The sequence below is a fragment of the Schistosoma haematobium genome, chromosome 3, assembly GCF_000699445.3.
Source record: "Schistosoma haematobium chromosome 3, whole genome shotgun sequence".
NCBI classification, from domain to species: Eukaryota; Metazoa; Platyhelminthes; class Trematoda; order Strigeidida; family Schistosomatidae; genus Schistosoma; species Schistosoma haematobium.
In genome coordinates, this window is record NC_067198.1 from 15,666,416 (window position 1) to 15,684,701 (window position 18,286).

The 18,286-nt window shown below is 33.6% G+C and overlaps 1 protein-coding gene across 1 annotated transcript in view; it reads left to right on the plus strand.

The window, feature by feature from the left end:
* The window catches only part of STK36 (Serine/threonine-protein kinase 36), an 84,215-nt gene that overhangs the window by 9,675 nt on the left and 56,254 nt on the right, over positions 1-18,286 (plus strand). Inside the window, exons 9-15 of the mRNA XM_051213120.1 lie at positions 55-234; positions 4,321-4,865; positions 8,597-8,696; positions 10,566-10,663; positions 12,695-12,800; positions 13,569-13,710; positions 16,348-16,517. Coding sequence (XP_051069064.1) covers positions 55-234; positions 4,321-4,865; positions 8,597-8,696; positions 10,566-10,663; positions 12,695-12,800; positions 13,569-13,710; positions 16,348-16,517 — 1,341 coding nt within the window. The remainder of the gene's footprint in view (positions 1-54; positions 235-4,320; positions 4,866-8,596; positions 8,697-10,565; positions 10,664-12,694; positions 12,801-13,568; positions 13,711-16,347; positions 16,518-18,286) is intronic.

The following is an 18,286-nucleotide window of genomic DNA, read 5'->3' on the forward strand; positions in this document are numbered from 1 at the left end:
GTTTGCGGTAACATATATAACACGTACTCACTATTATTTTGTATAAATATTTAGAAAACCTCAGAATGGTCTCATCTTGAAGATATTCCTGTTGAGCCTCCAACTCCAAGAGAAAATCGAATATCTGCCGATTACGATCGCGAAAATGCAGTTCGAGAGTATCTGCAACTAAGTAGTCAGGCACTTTGTAACACAAATCCCAAACAACATTCTGCAGAAAAAGACGATCCATTGGTAAGTAGAAAATAAAGATTAAAAACCTATTTCGGTTACTATGACTACAAAGTATTCTGATATGCAGTATCGAATAATATTCTGCTCTCATATATTTGTTCAGACATAACACCGTAAGCAAGTCAGGGTTAGTACAGATTCTTGACTAGTCAGACTAAGGTAGGTAGGGCACTTTTCAACTTTGATTAACTGGTCAGACCATTACAAATAGTTGGATTAATGCATAGTTTCTGTTTTCAATCCATACTTTTTGTCATTCTACTTGATCTCCGACGGTCGCCTTATATTATATTTCTGTTAAAACTGATGATTGTTAGATTTCACCCAATAGATAAATGGTTTACACTTCAGAATTTTGTTAGACTAGTTTAGTGCGTAATTGACGATCAATCTAATTGAGAATAATCAAGATTCAAAATCTTCAGGTTCTCGCGGCATGTTGGACTGCTATGAATTTCACACAAATTTATCAACTGATAAACTCAAACGAAAGAACAATAAAATGTTCAGAATGACATGAATTTAGCTAGAGATAGCCTAAAGTTACAAATGGTAATGTGACTAGAAACAAAGGTTTATTATATCTCAGTCGGTGAATTTGATGTAGGATCCGAATATCGTAATACACATAAATGCGATACAAGATACGCTATCGAACTATTTTAAAATTGATTTTTATTTCTATGTTGAAAAAAAAACGCGTAAACAACTAATCATGTAAAGTATGTCAAAATTTTGTTTCTAATCAAATAACTCTACCTAACTTTAGGATGCGAAGCTGATGAGTGGCATCAAAATATAATGAAATCATTTTGTACCGGAAATCTTAGCATCGTGAAATTGATGATAGTACCAACACATTCTGTTATAGGTCGAGATTTTACGATCCAGTAATGACCTTCGGAATGTTGGAATAAACAAACAAAAAATCGGTTGTTAGATGAGATACACTGTACCCGAGTGTCGGCTGGTTACAAAAAAATATTATTAATTCAAATGCCTGAATAAACTGATATCAAATATAAATATTCTATCCAGAAGAATACTTTTTCTTTAGTGAAATTACGTACTTATAAATTGTTATGACTGGATGGGTGGCTGTTGGATTACATGTACTTCACTACGATCAGAACCACCACGCTGGACAATCGTAGTGTCGCGCTGCAGATCCATTAAACGTTGATATTCATTTGCAATATCATTGAAAGTCGGCATGGAGTCTTGGTTCAGTCTGCTAAGCAACCGTGTTCTGATGTCACTGAGCCTCTGCGATTGGAGACTGCAGATGAGCATAAGGGCTTTGAATTGATTTTAAATCAGCGACTTCAATCGGAAGCGTTCGCATTGGCGGTTGACGATACCCACATGCGTGAGAAAATCAGCATCTTCGTTCATAGTCAGCTTCAAACATCGATAGCGTGCGCTGAACAGTGAGTCTCCGAACCGCTGACTCAATGACTGAACTGCGTCCGAGAATGGGCGGTCATGTGAGTTTAGAGGCAGAAATAAGTTACAATATCTATCTAGTTCACTAGGACCCAGCTTCCGAAGCAGCAAGCGGACTTTCCAAGGGTTATCCTGTTTAGCGAAATCAAATTTGAATAGGTCTTCATAACCCCAAAACCATATATGAAATGTGATATTGTATTCAGGATCGTAATGAAACTAAGAGATATTGTAACTTATTTCTGCCTCTAAACTCACATGACCGCCCATTCTCGGACGCAGTTCAGTCATTGAGTCAGCGGTTCGGAGATAATTTCTCACTGTTCAGCGCACGCTATCGATGTTTGAAGCTGACTATGAACGAAGATGCTGATTTTCTCACGCATGTGGGTATCGTCAACCGCCAATGCGAACGCTTCCGATTGAAGTCGCTGATTTAAAATCAATTCAAAGCCCTTATGCTCATCTGCAGTCTCCAATCGCAGAGGTTCAGTGACATCAGAACACGGTTGCTTAGCAGACTGAACCAAGACCCCATGCCGACTTTCAATGATATTGCAAATGAATATCAACGTTTAATGGATCTGCAGCGCGACACTACGATTGTCCAGCGTGGTGGTTCTGATCGTAGTGAAGTGTATGTAATCCAACAACCACCCATTGTGGTTATTAAGAAGGCTAATGGCGCAACTCGAATATGTGCATATTTTTCAACAGGCCTTAAGAGAGCTCTCGAATAGCATCATCACCCACTATCAGTCCCTGTAGATTTGTTCACAATCCTAAATAGTGGAAAGTTCTTTGCAAAGCTGCATCTAGCTGATGCATATTTACAAGTGGAAGTGGCTGAAGAATCCAGAGGGCTACTTACTATCAATACTCATCGTGAATTGTTTTAGCGTAGTCGCCTACCGTCTGGAGTTAAGACTGCCCCATCTATTTTTCAGCAACTAATGGATACCATCCTATCGGGTATCCCGGGGGTTGCAACTGATCTCGATGACATCCTAATTCTTACCGCATCGTTAGAACAGCTACAAGAACTCACGACAGCTGTACTACAACGCGCCAATGATAACGGATTCCGGTTACACCCAAAAGAATGCCAGCTTTTCTTGAAGTCAGTAAAATATTTGGGATTCATCTTTGATGCTGCAGGTTGCAGATCAGACCCTAAAAACATTCGAGCCATAAAAGAAATCCCCACTCCTACAAATGTCTCCGCTCTCCGATCATTCCTGGGATTGGTCAGTTACTATTCGGCTTTCGTTCCTTCGATGCATACGCGCCCCGCTAAATTATTTTCTGAATAAGAATACTAGCTCGAACTGGACGAAAGAGTGTGAAGCTGCCTTTTGCAAGCTGAAAACAATCATTAGCTCTGGAGTATTATTGACACACTACAATCCATCCATGCCAATCATTGTAGCTGCAGACGCTTCAGCTTTTGGACTCGGTCCTGTCATCTCACACCAGTTCCCGGACGCAACAGGGAAAGCTATCATGCATGCATCTCGCACGTTAACTCCAGCAGAAAGGAAGTACAGCCAAATAGAGAAAGAGGCTCTCGCCTTTATGTTTGCAGTACGCCGTTTTCACAAATTCTTGTACGGTCGAAGATTTACTCTTCTCACTGATCACAGGCTTCTTCTCACAAGTTTCGGTTCGAAATCGGGTGTTCCAGCCCACTCTGCAAACCGTCTCCAGCGATGGGCTTTTATAATTTTGGCTTATGATTTTGACATTCGGTATCGGCGCACTCAACAGTTTGGTCAGGTAGACGCCTTGTCATGACTTATCAGAGATGCCGTTATTGCCTCCCTTATGACAGAAGACCACGCGCATTGTTACCTGACAACTAATCTTCGTGCCTTGTCAGTCTTAGCATCTGAGATACAAAATGACTCCAGGAACGACTCTATCATTAAGAGAACGATGAACTACGTCACCAATGTCTGGCCGTCAACTGGACTTGATGGTAACATCAGCAGCTTTACCACCGTCGGGATTCATTATGTGTCGTGAATGAATGCTTGATGCTTAGAGATAGAGTGGTGATTCCAGAGTCCCTGCAATCAAGGGTGCTAAAGTAGTTCCACACTGGCCATTCTGGTATAAAATGAATGAAATCCATTTCATTATTTTGTGACATCAACCACAATTTTTTCTGTTATAATACTTTATTTGTGTGCAAGTTAATTGCACCATAACCTTATTAAATTAGATTTTATGAATTCACTAATCATTTGTATTCACATTCTAAGAACAATAAAGAGATATCTCATTATCCGTTATCATAGTCCAACGAATTCCTATCGGACTATCTAAACGATTACTGATCAACCATGGTAGCTAAATAATGTTTGTTTTTCTCAATTAGAAATTTTCCAAGATGAATGTAATTTTTAGATTTATGGCAAAACATGGTAAGTACTTAATGTTTTGATTGCCATTGGATCATTTTTAAAATGATCAGAAAAAATGCAATTTTTCTTCAAAATTTCCAAAACGACTACAATGCTTATTCAATGAATCCCGATTTACTGTTTTAATTTAAAGTTTTAATCGTTTTTCAATTGTTTCCGGTAATGATATTCAATTTTTAAGTCACAGAATTTCATATTAATTTAACTTTTTCAGGTTGATAATACACCAAAAGATCAATCCGTAGAAAAAAATTATACAGAACATCTTCATTCAACGGTTAGAAAACAAAATTCGCTTGATACATTTGATTCAGTGTCAAAATCAGATCATTCAGTAAAATATACTGGTTGGTGGTTAAGAGCTAGTGCAGAAGCCTGGGAACGTTTAGCTGATGCGACAGATATTGAGTTTCCCCATCCACCTGGTTGTGAAACAGAAAATCCTCGATATTCTATAGAAATCAGACAACCGAAACGAAGAACAGCATTAAGTTTACTTTGTGACAGTGAATTTGGTCAACGGCTGTCATTGAGATTGGCATCGGCCTCAGTTATTGATGAAAGGGCTGCATGGGAGTCTATTAATTCATGGGCATCAGCTCTAGCTGAAAATCCTTCTCCGAAAGATTATATCCGTCCAGTTTCTGCTGGAACAGCTGTATCGAAAGAGTCATCAGGTGATGCAGTATCCGGACTCGAAGCAGCTGCTTATTTAAGGACTTTACTTCGCCTAGTCACAAATCTAATTACTGTCAAATGGTGAGTACAACGAAGCTTTTACTCTGTTTTCTTGAATCAAACTGTAAATATGATATCTATTATATTGATTCAAACTTCTCACCTTGCATTATGCTATGCCTTACTTTTTGTTGTGTAGAAGCTCTCATTTCGTCTTTTGACCATCCTATAAGCACGCATATAGTTTAAATACTTAAAGTTAAAACACAGAGAGATCTTATGAAACATTTTAGAGGTTTGGCCTTTAAATTATTCTTCAGTTTGTAACCATAATGATATAACCCTCCCCTGGAGACTAATCACACAGTGAATACAATTTAGGGCCCAGATTGTTGCAGAAAACAACCTTCAAGATTTTTAATCGAAGTGTCAAGTTATTTAAGAAGGAGTTTACGGAAGCCATTTCTTTTTTCAATTCTTTTCAATAAACATATGTTCTCTGTTTATATTTACCACAGACTTTTCAATTGGCTAAGTATAAACAATTCGTTTTGCATTGACATCGAATTCCCTTATGTGAAAATATCTTAGTTTGCTCTATGAAAACATCTCAAGAATAACTATGCTACATTAGAGGACTTTAGAAGATTCAATAGCCTCTCATGTCTAAGCTTTCACAGTAAATGTTTAGTACTTAATTATAATTGTCAAATTGTTGTTTGTAGTAAACTTAATTACCATGACTGTGCGACTCATTAGTCTGACTTTGTTATTGATCCGATAAGATTTGATGATCACAGTGACCCCGAAAAATAATTCCATGAATAAAATCTCTCAATATATTTACCTACTAGTAAATTGTCTATAATCTCAGATTGTCACTTCATTATTTATAATGTCCGAAGGTATGTTTGTCAACTTTCCCACATCACCCAATAAAAAATGAATTGATGTGTAATAATGATGCAACACTTGGTGATTTTTAAGTAAATCAAAAGGATAGTTTAATAGTTGTATTATAGTGTGATGAGAAGATGAAGATTATCAGAACTATGTGATATATTAACACAATACATTTCGAACAATCTGATTACACATATACTAGAAATGGAAGGTAAGAGGAGACTAGTCTAGTTGACCTTTTATTTTGATATATCAATGTTCTGAACAAGTATATGTGTGATCAAATTATTAGAAATGTATTACTTGAATATATCACATAATTCTGATAATCCTTATCTTATTATATTATCGAAATTTATCAAAGAGACTATTTGCTTTAAATTATATCATAACAACATATATACGTTCAACACAACATACTTACTATTTTGTAAGCAATGATGGATAGTAGCTAGCAGTGGAATCCAGGACGCGCGTTTCGTCCTATTTGGGACTCGTCAGCTGGATGTACCTGCACCTCAGAGTTGATATTCACTCTGGGATTCGAACCTAGTACCATTCGCTTCAAACGCCATCGCGTTATCCACTCAGCTACTGAGCCCTGATAGCCACTTGCTTGTGCAATGGGGTGAATTTGAATAGGACGAAACGCGCGTCCTGGATTCCACTGCTAGCCACATATGCCAATAAGAGACTGATCAATTGCAATCTTAAAAGCTTCAATGGGAAGATACAAGCCAAACAATACCAAGTGAATACTTACTATTTAACTATTTTCTATTTTTATGCTTTATTACGCATATAATATAAAACTTATAAAGAAACGAATTCATGACTATGAAGTTTACACATACATTTGTGTTAGTATATAGGTAGATGTATGAATAAATAAATCAGTATGATATAAAATGGTTATATCATGAGTTTAAAAATCAATAAATTTTTTTATCGATTTTTATATTCAATAAAAAATTATTAATAATCAATATACACTAAATAAATCATTTAAAATGTAACGCAAAAATAAAACAAAAAAATTCATTTATTCATACCATATTGAACACAAGATTTTGTTGTTTGTTTTGTTTAAAATGAGATATTTTATTTAAATATGCTAATACATCGGTATAATGTAAATTAACTCATATGTAGTACTTTAAAAAATGAACAGTAAGTAATGAACTTAAGTAACACATTGTTGGTATCAACAATAATATATAAGTATATTCTAGTGAAGATTAAATTACGGGTAACTTCTGAGAGCTATTAATGGACTTGTAAATATATTCTTATTCAGTAACTAGATTATGTATATCTCTATTCCTCTTATTATAAGCTTCATTTTGACCTATAGATTATTAATATACAACTTACTATTCTTGTATTATATTCAGTTTATTAGTTACAGTCTCTCACGTTCACAGTCACTTTTTGGCTTGATCTTGTATAAATGTTATTTCCCTATTTTATGGTGTGATGCGGTCTGTTTGGTTGGTATATAAAAAAGTATGTTTGAAATAAATGATTCGTATAGTGGAAGCTGTTATTGGCGTTCTGGACTCAGCTGGAAGGGCTAGGAGGATAAAGGACCAATAAAAACGCTAGGTTGCTCATACCGGTCGAACGTCATTGGTTTAGCACAATACCAAGATTGAATACGTCGTATTTCGATTGTCGAGTAGATCACGTGATAATTAGCCAGGCTTAAAGATACAAGATATTCAACTACCAATTTCTTAATCAGACAAGGTGTTCGTTTTGAATTCCACTGCTAACTACTACTCAAAATGTAATCATAATGCAAATACGAAACATTCATTCAGGTAGTCCATATATTAATGGAGACTAGTCTTAAGTTTAAAAACTGATAACTACGAAATGTTGGAGTTAAGAATAGGAAGCAAAACTCATTTGAATAATAAACGGGAGATTATCAGTTTTATCTCGAAGTATAAATGATAGAGTATCACTATAAGATATTGATTGGTTTTTGGATAGTTGTGTTTCTTACATAATCCTTGTAAACTGGCATTTTTTAGTTATCCTATCATTCTTTCCATTCTAGCACATTATTCAAAGTTTCTTGAAAACTTTTAGCCGTCTTCATATGTATGTAGTTATTTGAAACAGGTATTTTTGTTTTTCTAATGGTAGTATGAAAATTATTTATCGTTGTATTTCCTCTTTTTACGACCTAGCTACCCCTATTGCTTAGTATTCTTAGACGCCACTTCACTTGACAAGTCCCCATATCAGAACACAGTTGAACGTGAGCGTAATTATATTCCAAATAAAAATGTTTGGTGAAAGTAGGAATCACAATAAGAGAAACGTTAGTATATTTATAGTTTTTACATAAGTAAATTCTAAAGCCTTCTTCAAGTATTCACTAGCGCTGATTAGATAGGAAATAGCCAATCAGCGTGCCTTAACATAATCCTACACGGAACGTACTTTAATGCAATATGTATTCCGCTAATACTTATATTATTCGTGTCATTTTCATAGTTTATTAATGAAGTGTTCATCAGCTGCGGTGCATAAGTTTGATGTACATGATATACATTTTTAACATTTATGCAATTTGCTATTGAACGATGAAAGTGTTTAATTTTAAATCATTCATATTTAATACTGAATAGGTTTGCTTATTGAGATGGTGGATAAGATTTGTAGTTCAGGTGGATGATTTTGATGGAGTTTTGTTCTCTGAGCTGAATGGTTTGGTCGTGGAGCTTTCATCGTCCTTCTGAACGACATCATCAGCACAAACTTCTATCTGAAGTTTAGCTTGTTATTCTCATAAGTTGTATGTTTATCAACTTGTTCATAGTATCTAATTATTTTTTTGTAGAAAAAGAAATAATTCATCTAATCTGTTTTCTGTATTATATACCTTTTCATTTCAGCGATGTTTCGATTATTGTACGGTTTTGTGAAGTAACCGAGTTACCGGTGCAATTGATTAAATTAATGCAATCATTTCTAAATTTTACGAAATTACATGAGGTAAAACATTAATAACATATATTTTGTAGGATGAACTATGTATTACTGTTATTGTTATCATGACTATTATTATTATGAAGTGGAATTTTTATCAGGTGGTTTTGACTGAAAGAATAATTGAAGTGTAATAGACACGTGATTTGTATGAGTTGCATGCACTAAATAGTATGGTGTTATGCTGGTTATTCAGTGTCCATCAGCTTGAATTTTCAATGTGATATATTTTTTCTGTTTTAACTTGTTAGTTGAATGGGGACAGTCATTCACCAACTAGTTTCAATGTTGATTTCTCTGTGTTTTAACCACAGAACAGTGATTACGATCCAATCAGTCACTTATGATTTATTGCATAGACCAGTCCACGTGTTTTTATATGGTTACTTAGTAGGATCATTTACGGCTCTCACTGTTAATATTACCTACTGTAAGACACAACCTAATTAGTCTAGATTATTTATTTCATCATTCTATCCTTCCTTTCATTACTGGTTTCCACTGTTCAAACACATTCTTCCCGTAACCCGAATGATTTCATGGAGTGATGCCATATCTATATGCGAATATTTTCGTACTTGTTTCTCGTCACACATCTAGTGTGTTTGTGTGACAAGTAACTCAGACTATATAAAATCTTGCAGTTACAGTCCAGAATTTCTATCTATCTTATTCAACCATCCTTTAAATAAAAAAATACAGGTGGGAAAAATGACTATAACACATATTTCTTACATAGTCATCGGTTCCAGACAATACCTTATCCCGTATTCATCTGACTCGTTTAACTTTCATGTCTGTGTAGGTTAGATTCTTACCAATAAATATCTACTATGAAATAAAACTAGTTTCATAAATTGAAAAGACTGATGGCTTATTTTAAACCAGTAGTCATCCACCATCTTGAGCTGTAGACATTTGCATAGGAACTTTATACCCACTAATGTTAGTTAATCCATTTCGACAAATCACTGGAAGTTATTAAAAATTATGTTGTTCACTAGCAGTACTCTGCTCATTGTTAGTGTTTACTAGGGTTTCAACAGTCTTGCTCGCGTCACTCAAATCTATTTATTATGTTATTATCTATTGATAAACAAGGTTGTTTATCTGCTAAGTATTTATCAAGATGAGATAGAAGTTTGGATTTTCCAATAGAACCCTGTCCATCACTGAAACTGTCTCCAACCTCATATTTCTCATAATGCACTGGGATTCCATCGTTCTGACATTGATTGATTGATAATATTTTACTTTGTGAAATATTTTATGCATATTTATCGATCAACCGTTCACTTATTCTGTTTCTGTCGATTTTGTGAACGTGACACATGAACATGATTCATCGCCAAATAAAGGAAGCCGGGGATCTATTAAATCCTGTTATTTGTCTATCCGTTTCAATTTTATAAAGTCCACACCCTACAGTCGTATATAAGATATTATTGTTGATGTGTTAAACATTATTTTAAAGATCCAGGATAAATAGTGATGATGTTTTACATTTTTTCACTACAAAATTGTTCATCTTTCTTTTATCTCGTCTTTAAAATACAGTTAGTTTAAAACAAAAGTTCCTCAGTGATTGCTGAACTAGAATTTATTTGATTTTTTTCAAGATATATTGAACTAAATTAGGCAATAACTAGTATTAAAGAAGATTCGTAGGTCAAGCGGATGCTTTTGGTTGTATTGTTTTCTTCCAGATGTATGGTTTAATTGCAAAATTTTCGTTTTCATTCTGGACAACATTATCAGAGCCCACTTTACATGAAGTATGACACACGACAAACGATAGATGTAACTAGTAACACATTTGTTGGATTTATAGATAATCTTATATTGTCTGAATTTTCTTGCTTTATTTTAAATTAGAAAGTGTGGTATGAACAAATTCTCCTAGATATAATTATTGCAATGAACGCCTATTTTGTGAGTGAAATTGGTCAAAGACAAAATATTCCACATACGGTGTAAGTTGAAGTAAAAATGTGTTCTTTAAAAAAAGCTAAACTTGGTGATTTAGATCTTTTATTTAAGTCATTTTTTACTAGACTTTATCATAAACTGGGAAATCAGTGCAAATTAAAGTGCAATGGATAATTATTTTATTCTAGTCTTAAGGATTTCTCTGTACTATACACCTATCACTCCAGAGATCGAGTCCAGAACCTTTATATTTCTGAGTCTAGCTTCAGTCTGTTTACGATGTGCCTTGATTATCCCGCCCCACGCTATTCAAACCCAGGACTTATCGGTCTCGCGCACGAACGCTTAACCTCTAGACCACTGAGCTGGTCGGCATCAAATGGTGTTAATGTCTAACTTCAACTAATTCACGAAATTGCGCCACCATCCATCATTGTCTTTAGTGAGTTACTATCTCACAACAGATTCTGTTGAACTTCATTAGTCACGGCTTCTCACTGGAACCCCAGAAAATACCTCTTGAAGCCAGTCACTATTGAGCACATGATGATTATTATCAGAAAGGAGTTTTGTCGAGATGGCAGTGATTTAATAGTTGAATTCATGAGTCGTTTCAAGCTAGACCGACATGGAAAACCTTGGTGGGAATCCCGTATGCAGGATCGTGGATGCACATTGCAGAGGAGTCCTATACTAAGACGAAACGGTCGTCCAGTGCTTCCAGGTGTTCCTTGATGTTCTAGCTTCAATTGACTCATGAATTCAACTATTAAATTACTAAAATCTCCACAATAACCTCTTCTTAATTTATTCCTTTACAGGTGTTAGTAGTTCAGATTGTTTGCATACATCGAATATAATTCTGAAATCCACAACATTTCGCTTTGGATACAGCTTCTCTATTATATTTCTAAAATGTAAACGGCTTTAAGTCGCCTCAACAGCGGTATTTTTTTTAGAAAAATCATATGGTCCTTACATTAATCGATCCAAAACACACTGATCTAGAGTAGATAGTTAATTTTGTGAAATAAATAAGAAACTAGTCAAAAATTGTAAACAAAGTATTTTGTTCATGAAGAAGTGTATTTGATTTTGTAAATTTCTTTAAAAAAGGATACACGCACTAGTACATACACACATATGTACATTACTAGACTTTCATTATAAGTACGTTAACATAGTATTTAAATCTTATGTCTAAAATTTTATTGATCCGTCTTAACCGCGCTATACATTAAGATAATCACACTAACAGTTTAACAAGGTTTATTATTGATTGATTTACCGTCCTAGTCAAAAACTTATCGCAAATCTTTATGTTGACAACATTCTCATTATCAGTGTTATAAGAATTTATGCTGAATAATTTCATGATGGTTAATCCTGAAGTTGAGTGCAACATAGTGATTGATCAACTAGTAGTAACCAGATCTATGTATCATATCTCAGTCCTGAATTATGCCATACGCGTCATGAGTAATTCAATTGTATTGACTTTACTTATGTTCGAATCTTGTCTTGTGAGGTCTCAAATATGCCTTGATAACGAGTGCCAGCAGGCCTAAAGACTGGACCCAGTGTTTCTTTCCAATGGTTTTCAAAAAGCGTTTTCGTAAAAGATCATTTTTATAAGTATTACCTTGCACATTGTTTACCACAATAATAAAATTTCTCTTTACTGATTTGTATTAATTGATCTAAGACGTTGGTCTTAAGCTTTCTACTCTTAGATGTCTGTTATCAGTGCTTAAATAGATTTCAGAACAGCGTTAAACTACCCAACTTATTAATGTCAACGCATTTTCGATCATCAGAGTGTGATTAGAGGCCAAGACCAAACATTGAAAATTTTGGTGCAACATCTTGCTACCAATCTGATTTTCAACAGATGAATGTAAGGTTAACGTTCACATTAATTTTCACATTTTTTTGTGCATAAACACATCGAATATTCGTAAACTGTTTCAATTTAATTTATTTTAGTCTTTCCTGTTTCACTGGTTTCTATCAATGACTTATTACCATTACTAATATTATTATTAATAATTTGTAAATTGTTTGATTGTTTATAGCTTACAAAGTTACACAGAACATGCCCTTTGTTTTATTGAGCTTGTACCGAGGTTAGTGAATCAAGATTGTGACAAAGAATTACACTTACGTGATCAAACTCTACTAGTGAGTTATTATTGTTGATTGGACGAATGATAATTTATTTTTCTTGTGTCAAGAAAAGGGCGAAACCATATTTTTTATGTGTACTGTTTTGATTCGTTGTCAATCAGTCTTAATGTATGCTTTGAATGATTTAGCAATTATTTTTCTAGCTAACTTCAACAGTATAATTTGACGTTGTATATAATTTTTCTTGAACAAAACATTTTATGCATTATTGTGACGAAAGTCTTAGGAATATTGATTATTTTTAGTTATTCAACTTTGTCTGCAAGGTGAAAATAACCCACCACAGTTAAAGCGATTCGTGCATTGTCTTTTACAGGTTTATGTAATTTTCTTTGATTTGTCTACTTTTTATCTATGACGGCCATTAGATACTATATCGTCTATTGGGTTCAAGCTGGATTTAACTTAACGCTATAACTGACTTACTAATCTGTACCCTGATCCACTTATCTGAAATGACACAGAAACTAAGTAATTGATTAATTGTGAATGTTTATTTAAAATTTGTGATTTTAGACAAATTTTCATCCTGTTCATCTTATTTCACTGTATTGATGACAAAAAAGCTTAAGCTAATGTACCGTTGTTATATCAAGCTCTATTTTAAATGCAGTCAGGAAAACTGGTCAGACTGTTAGACTATTCTTGGAAGCTTAATTTTATAGCTCTAAGAATAAATAGTATCGTTTCCATTATTGAAAGTTTATGATTATGTTAAATTCTTGTAAAATATTTCTATTATATCTTTTACCATTTATTTAGTGTATTCGTTATTTAATTGAACGTATGGTTGAAAGGCCATCTGCAGTTGTTGAGGAATTTTTCAGTGAATTAAAGAAACATCATCTTCAAACTATAAAAACACTAGTATTGATGCCATCCGTCAGTCGGTATAGTATAGTTGGTAAGTTTACTCATTGGTTTGTGTACATTTCAGTCAGTCGTTCAGTCACCCAGTCACGTAAAATGTAGTACATATGTCTATCACTTCAAGTTTCCATACCATATTAGCACATAAATATCAGAGTAGTATGAGTATTAACAGTATTAGTTGTAGTACAAAGGAATAGGTGTAAAAGATGTGATTCTAGAGAAAAAATAAATATTTATGGAATAAATTTTTCTTGAGGCAGTTAAGAAGTTCAAGAGGACAAAAAGTAAAACATCTCTCGGATTCCAACCATTTATTTCAATTATCGATTTGACCTCAACCAAGTGTTTTACGCCCAACTATACGGCTCATCTCAGCAGTCAATAACGTCATTTACTGATATTTTGTATCCATTTACATGTAATTAAATAATTGTAAATATATTGTGAGACAGAACATTTACTTTCAAATAGACAATACTATGGCAATTGAGACAATGGTCACGAAGTCCAGCGGTCAACGAAAATGATATCAAGTTTGTCTAGTACTTATTTCTGATCAAACCCTACCGATCACGTTTCATTATGGTAACTAGTCTAAGTTACTCGATATTACATGAACTATGCTTTGTTATTAGGTGTGTTAATGATTACTAATTAGTGTATATATCTGAGTCCTGAGGGAAGTCGGTTTTTGTTCGAAAAGCTAGTGATAACGTCACTGACTGTTACACCAAGTGATTGTGATCCGAATCACACAAATAATATCCATTCTTTTTAGATTGCAGATACTGCTTACTGATGAGTTCCATCTAGCACAAAACGTAGATTCCCAGCCACCAAACACCACTAAGAGATTGTCATTGATTTGTAACTAATCTCTATGAAACCACATAGACAAGTAATAATCTTAGGCTTTGTAATGGTAAGCTTTGAAATAGATTTCTTAAAGTTCTAATTATTTCTAAAATAAACCAAGTCAGAGTTATTGAACTGATTGATGGTCACATAACTGTACATCATGAACCTCACTTCTATAAGTCATTTGGTGTTAGATACCATGTATATTTTGAATAAAAGTACGATTTGTTTTTAATCTAAAATATGATTCAAGTGAATATACTGATACGTTCATGGTAGGAAACGCTTCAGTGAATAATAAATCATCAGAAGGGGTTTTTTGGAGATTTTAGGAATTTCACTGATTGAAATCACTGAAGACAATTGTGTACAATGGCGCAACTTCGTGGATTGGTTGAAGTTAGACATTAACACCGTTGGATGTCGGCTCAGTGGTCTAGTTGGTTAAGCACCTGGCGCGAGACTGATAGATCCTGGGTTCGAATCTCGCGGGGTGCGGGATCGTGGACGCTCACTGTTGAGAAGTTACATACTAAGACGAAACGGCTCGCCAGTGCTTCCAGGTTTTCCATGGTGGTCTAGCTTCAATTGACTCAATTAATAATAAATCACTATCAATATTATCACCTTCAATGATAAAAATGTCTTAAATGTATTTCATACAACTGGAAACATAATTATCTAAGATATTTTTATTTACAGATATGTAATATCATGTTAATTTCATGTAAATTAACAAAAAAGACAGTTTTAACGTCTTTTAATGTATATCTTACATAATTGTTCTACAATTAACAAGAACCAGTTTAAATTACAAGCCTTCATTCAATGTGATCAAGTCAACAATAGATCATCAAAATTAAGCTCTAACATCGTATAAAATGAATAATTGTATATGCCTAATTGAATGATATATACATCAATCAAAACAAATTATAGTGAACATTTTATTAAACAATGAAATTAAAGCCACGACATTGTTCTGTACAATATTCGTTACTCATAAACATACATGCATTCTATCAATTTCACAATCTAAATGTTTTTTTTCTGTAATATGTACTTGCATTTTGTATAGATATGTTGAAATAGTGTTAATCAATTCAATAAAATTTTAATAAATCACTTCATAGAATGAATAACAGTAATTTCAGTTTAACACAGTCAATTGTATCAAAACAAATTTCTTTAACCATTAAATAAGTTTCTGAATAGGACAACAAATATTTTGTAATTCTTAAGTTGTAAAAAAAGCATTGACTATTAGGATCTCAATCATTATGAGAAGAAAATGTGGTCGATTTAAAAGAATTGATTATTGTTACCTATTGGTTTGAAATGGGTACAGCTCATCGTTGTAAATTAATAGTTGTTATCAATGATTAGTTTGTCTGAATTGTTTTCTATCCCTAGTATATTAGTTAATAAACCTCTGAAAATTATACTAATGTTAAAATAAGATATTACTAAAGTTGGAGAGTGAGCTAGGAGTGAAATCCAGAATGTGCGATTTATTTTATTTATATGATTCATCAACTGGATGTACACACTGAGACTAAAACTCAATACCGTTCTCCTTAAATGAAAACGTGTTATCTTAATAGGACGTAACGTATGTCCTTGAACCTACTGTTAGTCACTGTCTAAATTTTATCATAATTTGTAACTAAATGAAAATATCAAGGCGACCCTATCAGGGTGGATATATACCAATACAGACTGATCATTTACAGTCCTGAGTTATAAACGAGTAAATATCAGCCTTTACAAGATAAACTTCGATGCTTTTCTCAAATTTTATTTGTCTTAGATGCTGATGTTAATCGCTTAGACGATATTCGTGAACACGCTATGGCAGCATTGACTGCTTTCACATGTCCTCTGTCCACGGTGTTTATATCGAACAAACATTTCAAGGATAATAGTAACAATTCTGTTGGGGGGACAAAACCAGGGAATTACTCTATTCGAACACATGATGTGAGTTCCTTTTTTATTTATTTCCTGTTTATGTATTGCAGCTAAGTTGGAAATGCTTCTATATGTTCACCTATGAGATATGCGAAATACATTGTTACTTTTTATAGTCGTTTAGTAATTGATAATAATCAATTTGCCATAAAGATTTCATCAAAATTTATATAAATATCTTTGTTTTTTATGCAAATGTCTTTTCATGACGTAATTTCGAGTCTTAATTAACTAGCATTAATATATCTGAACCATTTCAACTCGAAACAGTGATTACTGAATGTTAGTGTGCTAGTCATAAGACTTGGAAATCCTTGTGACCAAACCCTATATGAAGTTCAATGTGGATAATGTTGATTTATTTTAAAACAGCATATAAACTGTCTAATGATTTATTATGCCAAGTTAGAAAAGAAAGCATTCCATTTATGATCGTAATAATTATCTATTTCCTACTCTACGGAAATCGAACATTCACTGTTTCTAATGTTTTTCTCTTTTTCATAAAACACAGTTATGTCACTATACAGCATTATGTAGGAAGTTTAATGAATTACGGAAACAATTTTATTCAGTTTAATAATTTGTTTGTTTTTATTTCCAACGACTTAGTTATTTTTTACAGATTAAAAATCATCGTGTAATCAAATAAATGAAAATCTCCTAGCTATACTTAGGGACTTATAGTTTAAATTCTCAGCATTAATTACTTATCAATCGAGCTATGTTGGCTGGGAAATATGTTCCTTTAAATCCTATCATGCCAGGCAGGTTGTGTGGAGAACGGTTAAGTCAAGGCAGAAAATTAAAGTCTGAGGATGAATTCCTACTGCTGACCGTAGAGGGGTATAACGGCAGTAAGCTGTTTTCCTAAGACAACCAGCATCTGCAGAGATGCTCCCTTTTCATAACGGAGGAAGGTTGTCAGAAAAGGTTGGCTCTGAAAATATTACATTTCACCTTACCATAGGGATTTCCATCTCCGATGTATATATGTACCTGGTTCTACTTTGTGACCTAAAGTAATGTACACTGTATTTTTTTATTAATCACTTTATTTTCAGTAACCGAAGTTGTAATATAAAGAACGTATTGTCAATATATAGATCGGATCTTGAGATGCCTGATCGTTTGAGGCTGATAACTAATACACAGATGTGTAAATATAGTGATTCAGGTTTATATTGTAGCTGTAAATTTATTTGTTTGTCAACTAATGTCAATGAATATGATTGTGTGAGATTCTATCAAATTGGATGTTATTCAATCACCTTTTCAGATTTCAAGGTATATTTCGGTTGCAAAGGTTATTCTCATGAATTCCTCAAAAGATGGAGAATGCCTATACTCTATTTAGTTTACCAAACAGGTCTTCTTTATTCTGTCTCACTTACTTCTGCCCCTATTTTAATTTTTGTATCCGTGATTTATGGTGAATAATGAATCAGGTGTGAGAGACCTTATTATGTTTCAGAAAATTCTAATTTACCTCTATTTGAATATAAGTACCTGCGTTCCATATTGTTAGTTATTTTCCGATCATTCAAATGATGACATTTTATGTCAAACTGACGTAACGAAATTTACCGTAACGATATTATTGCTTCTAAATAAGTTGTATGCCTACTATTCTTTTATTTAGTAGTATAATTTCACGTTATGAAATTTTGTTAGTCAATATTGGTTGAATATGAAATTATTTTTTTGTGCTTGAAATTGCATCATTTTACATATGTTTTAATAGAAAACGTTTATATAGGGAAGTTTTATGAATTCTT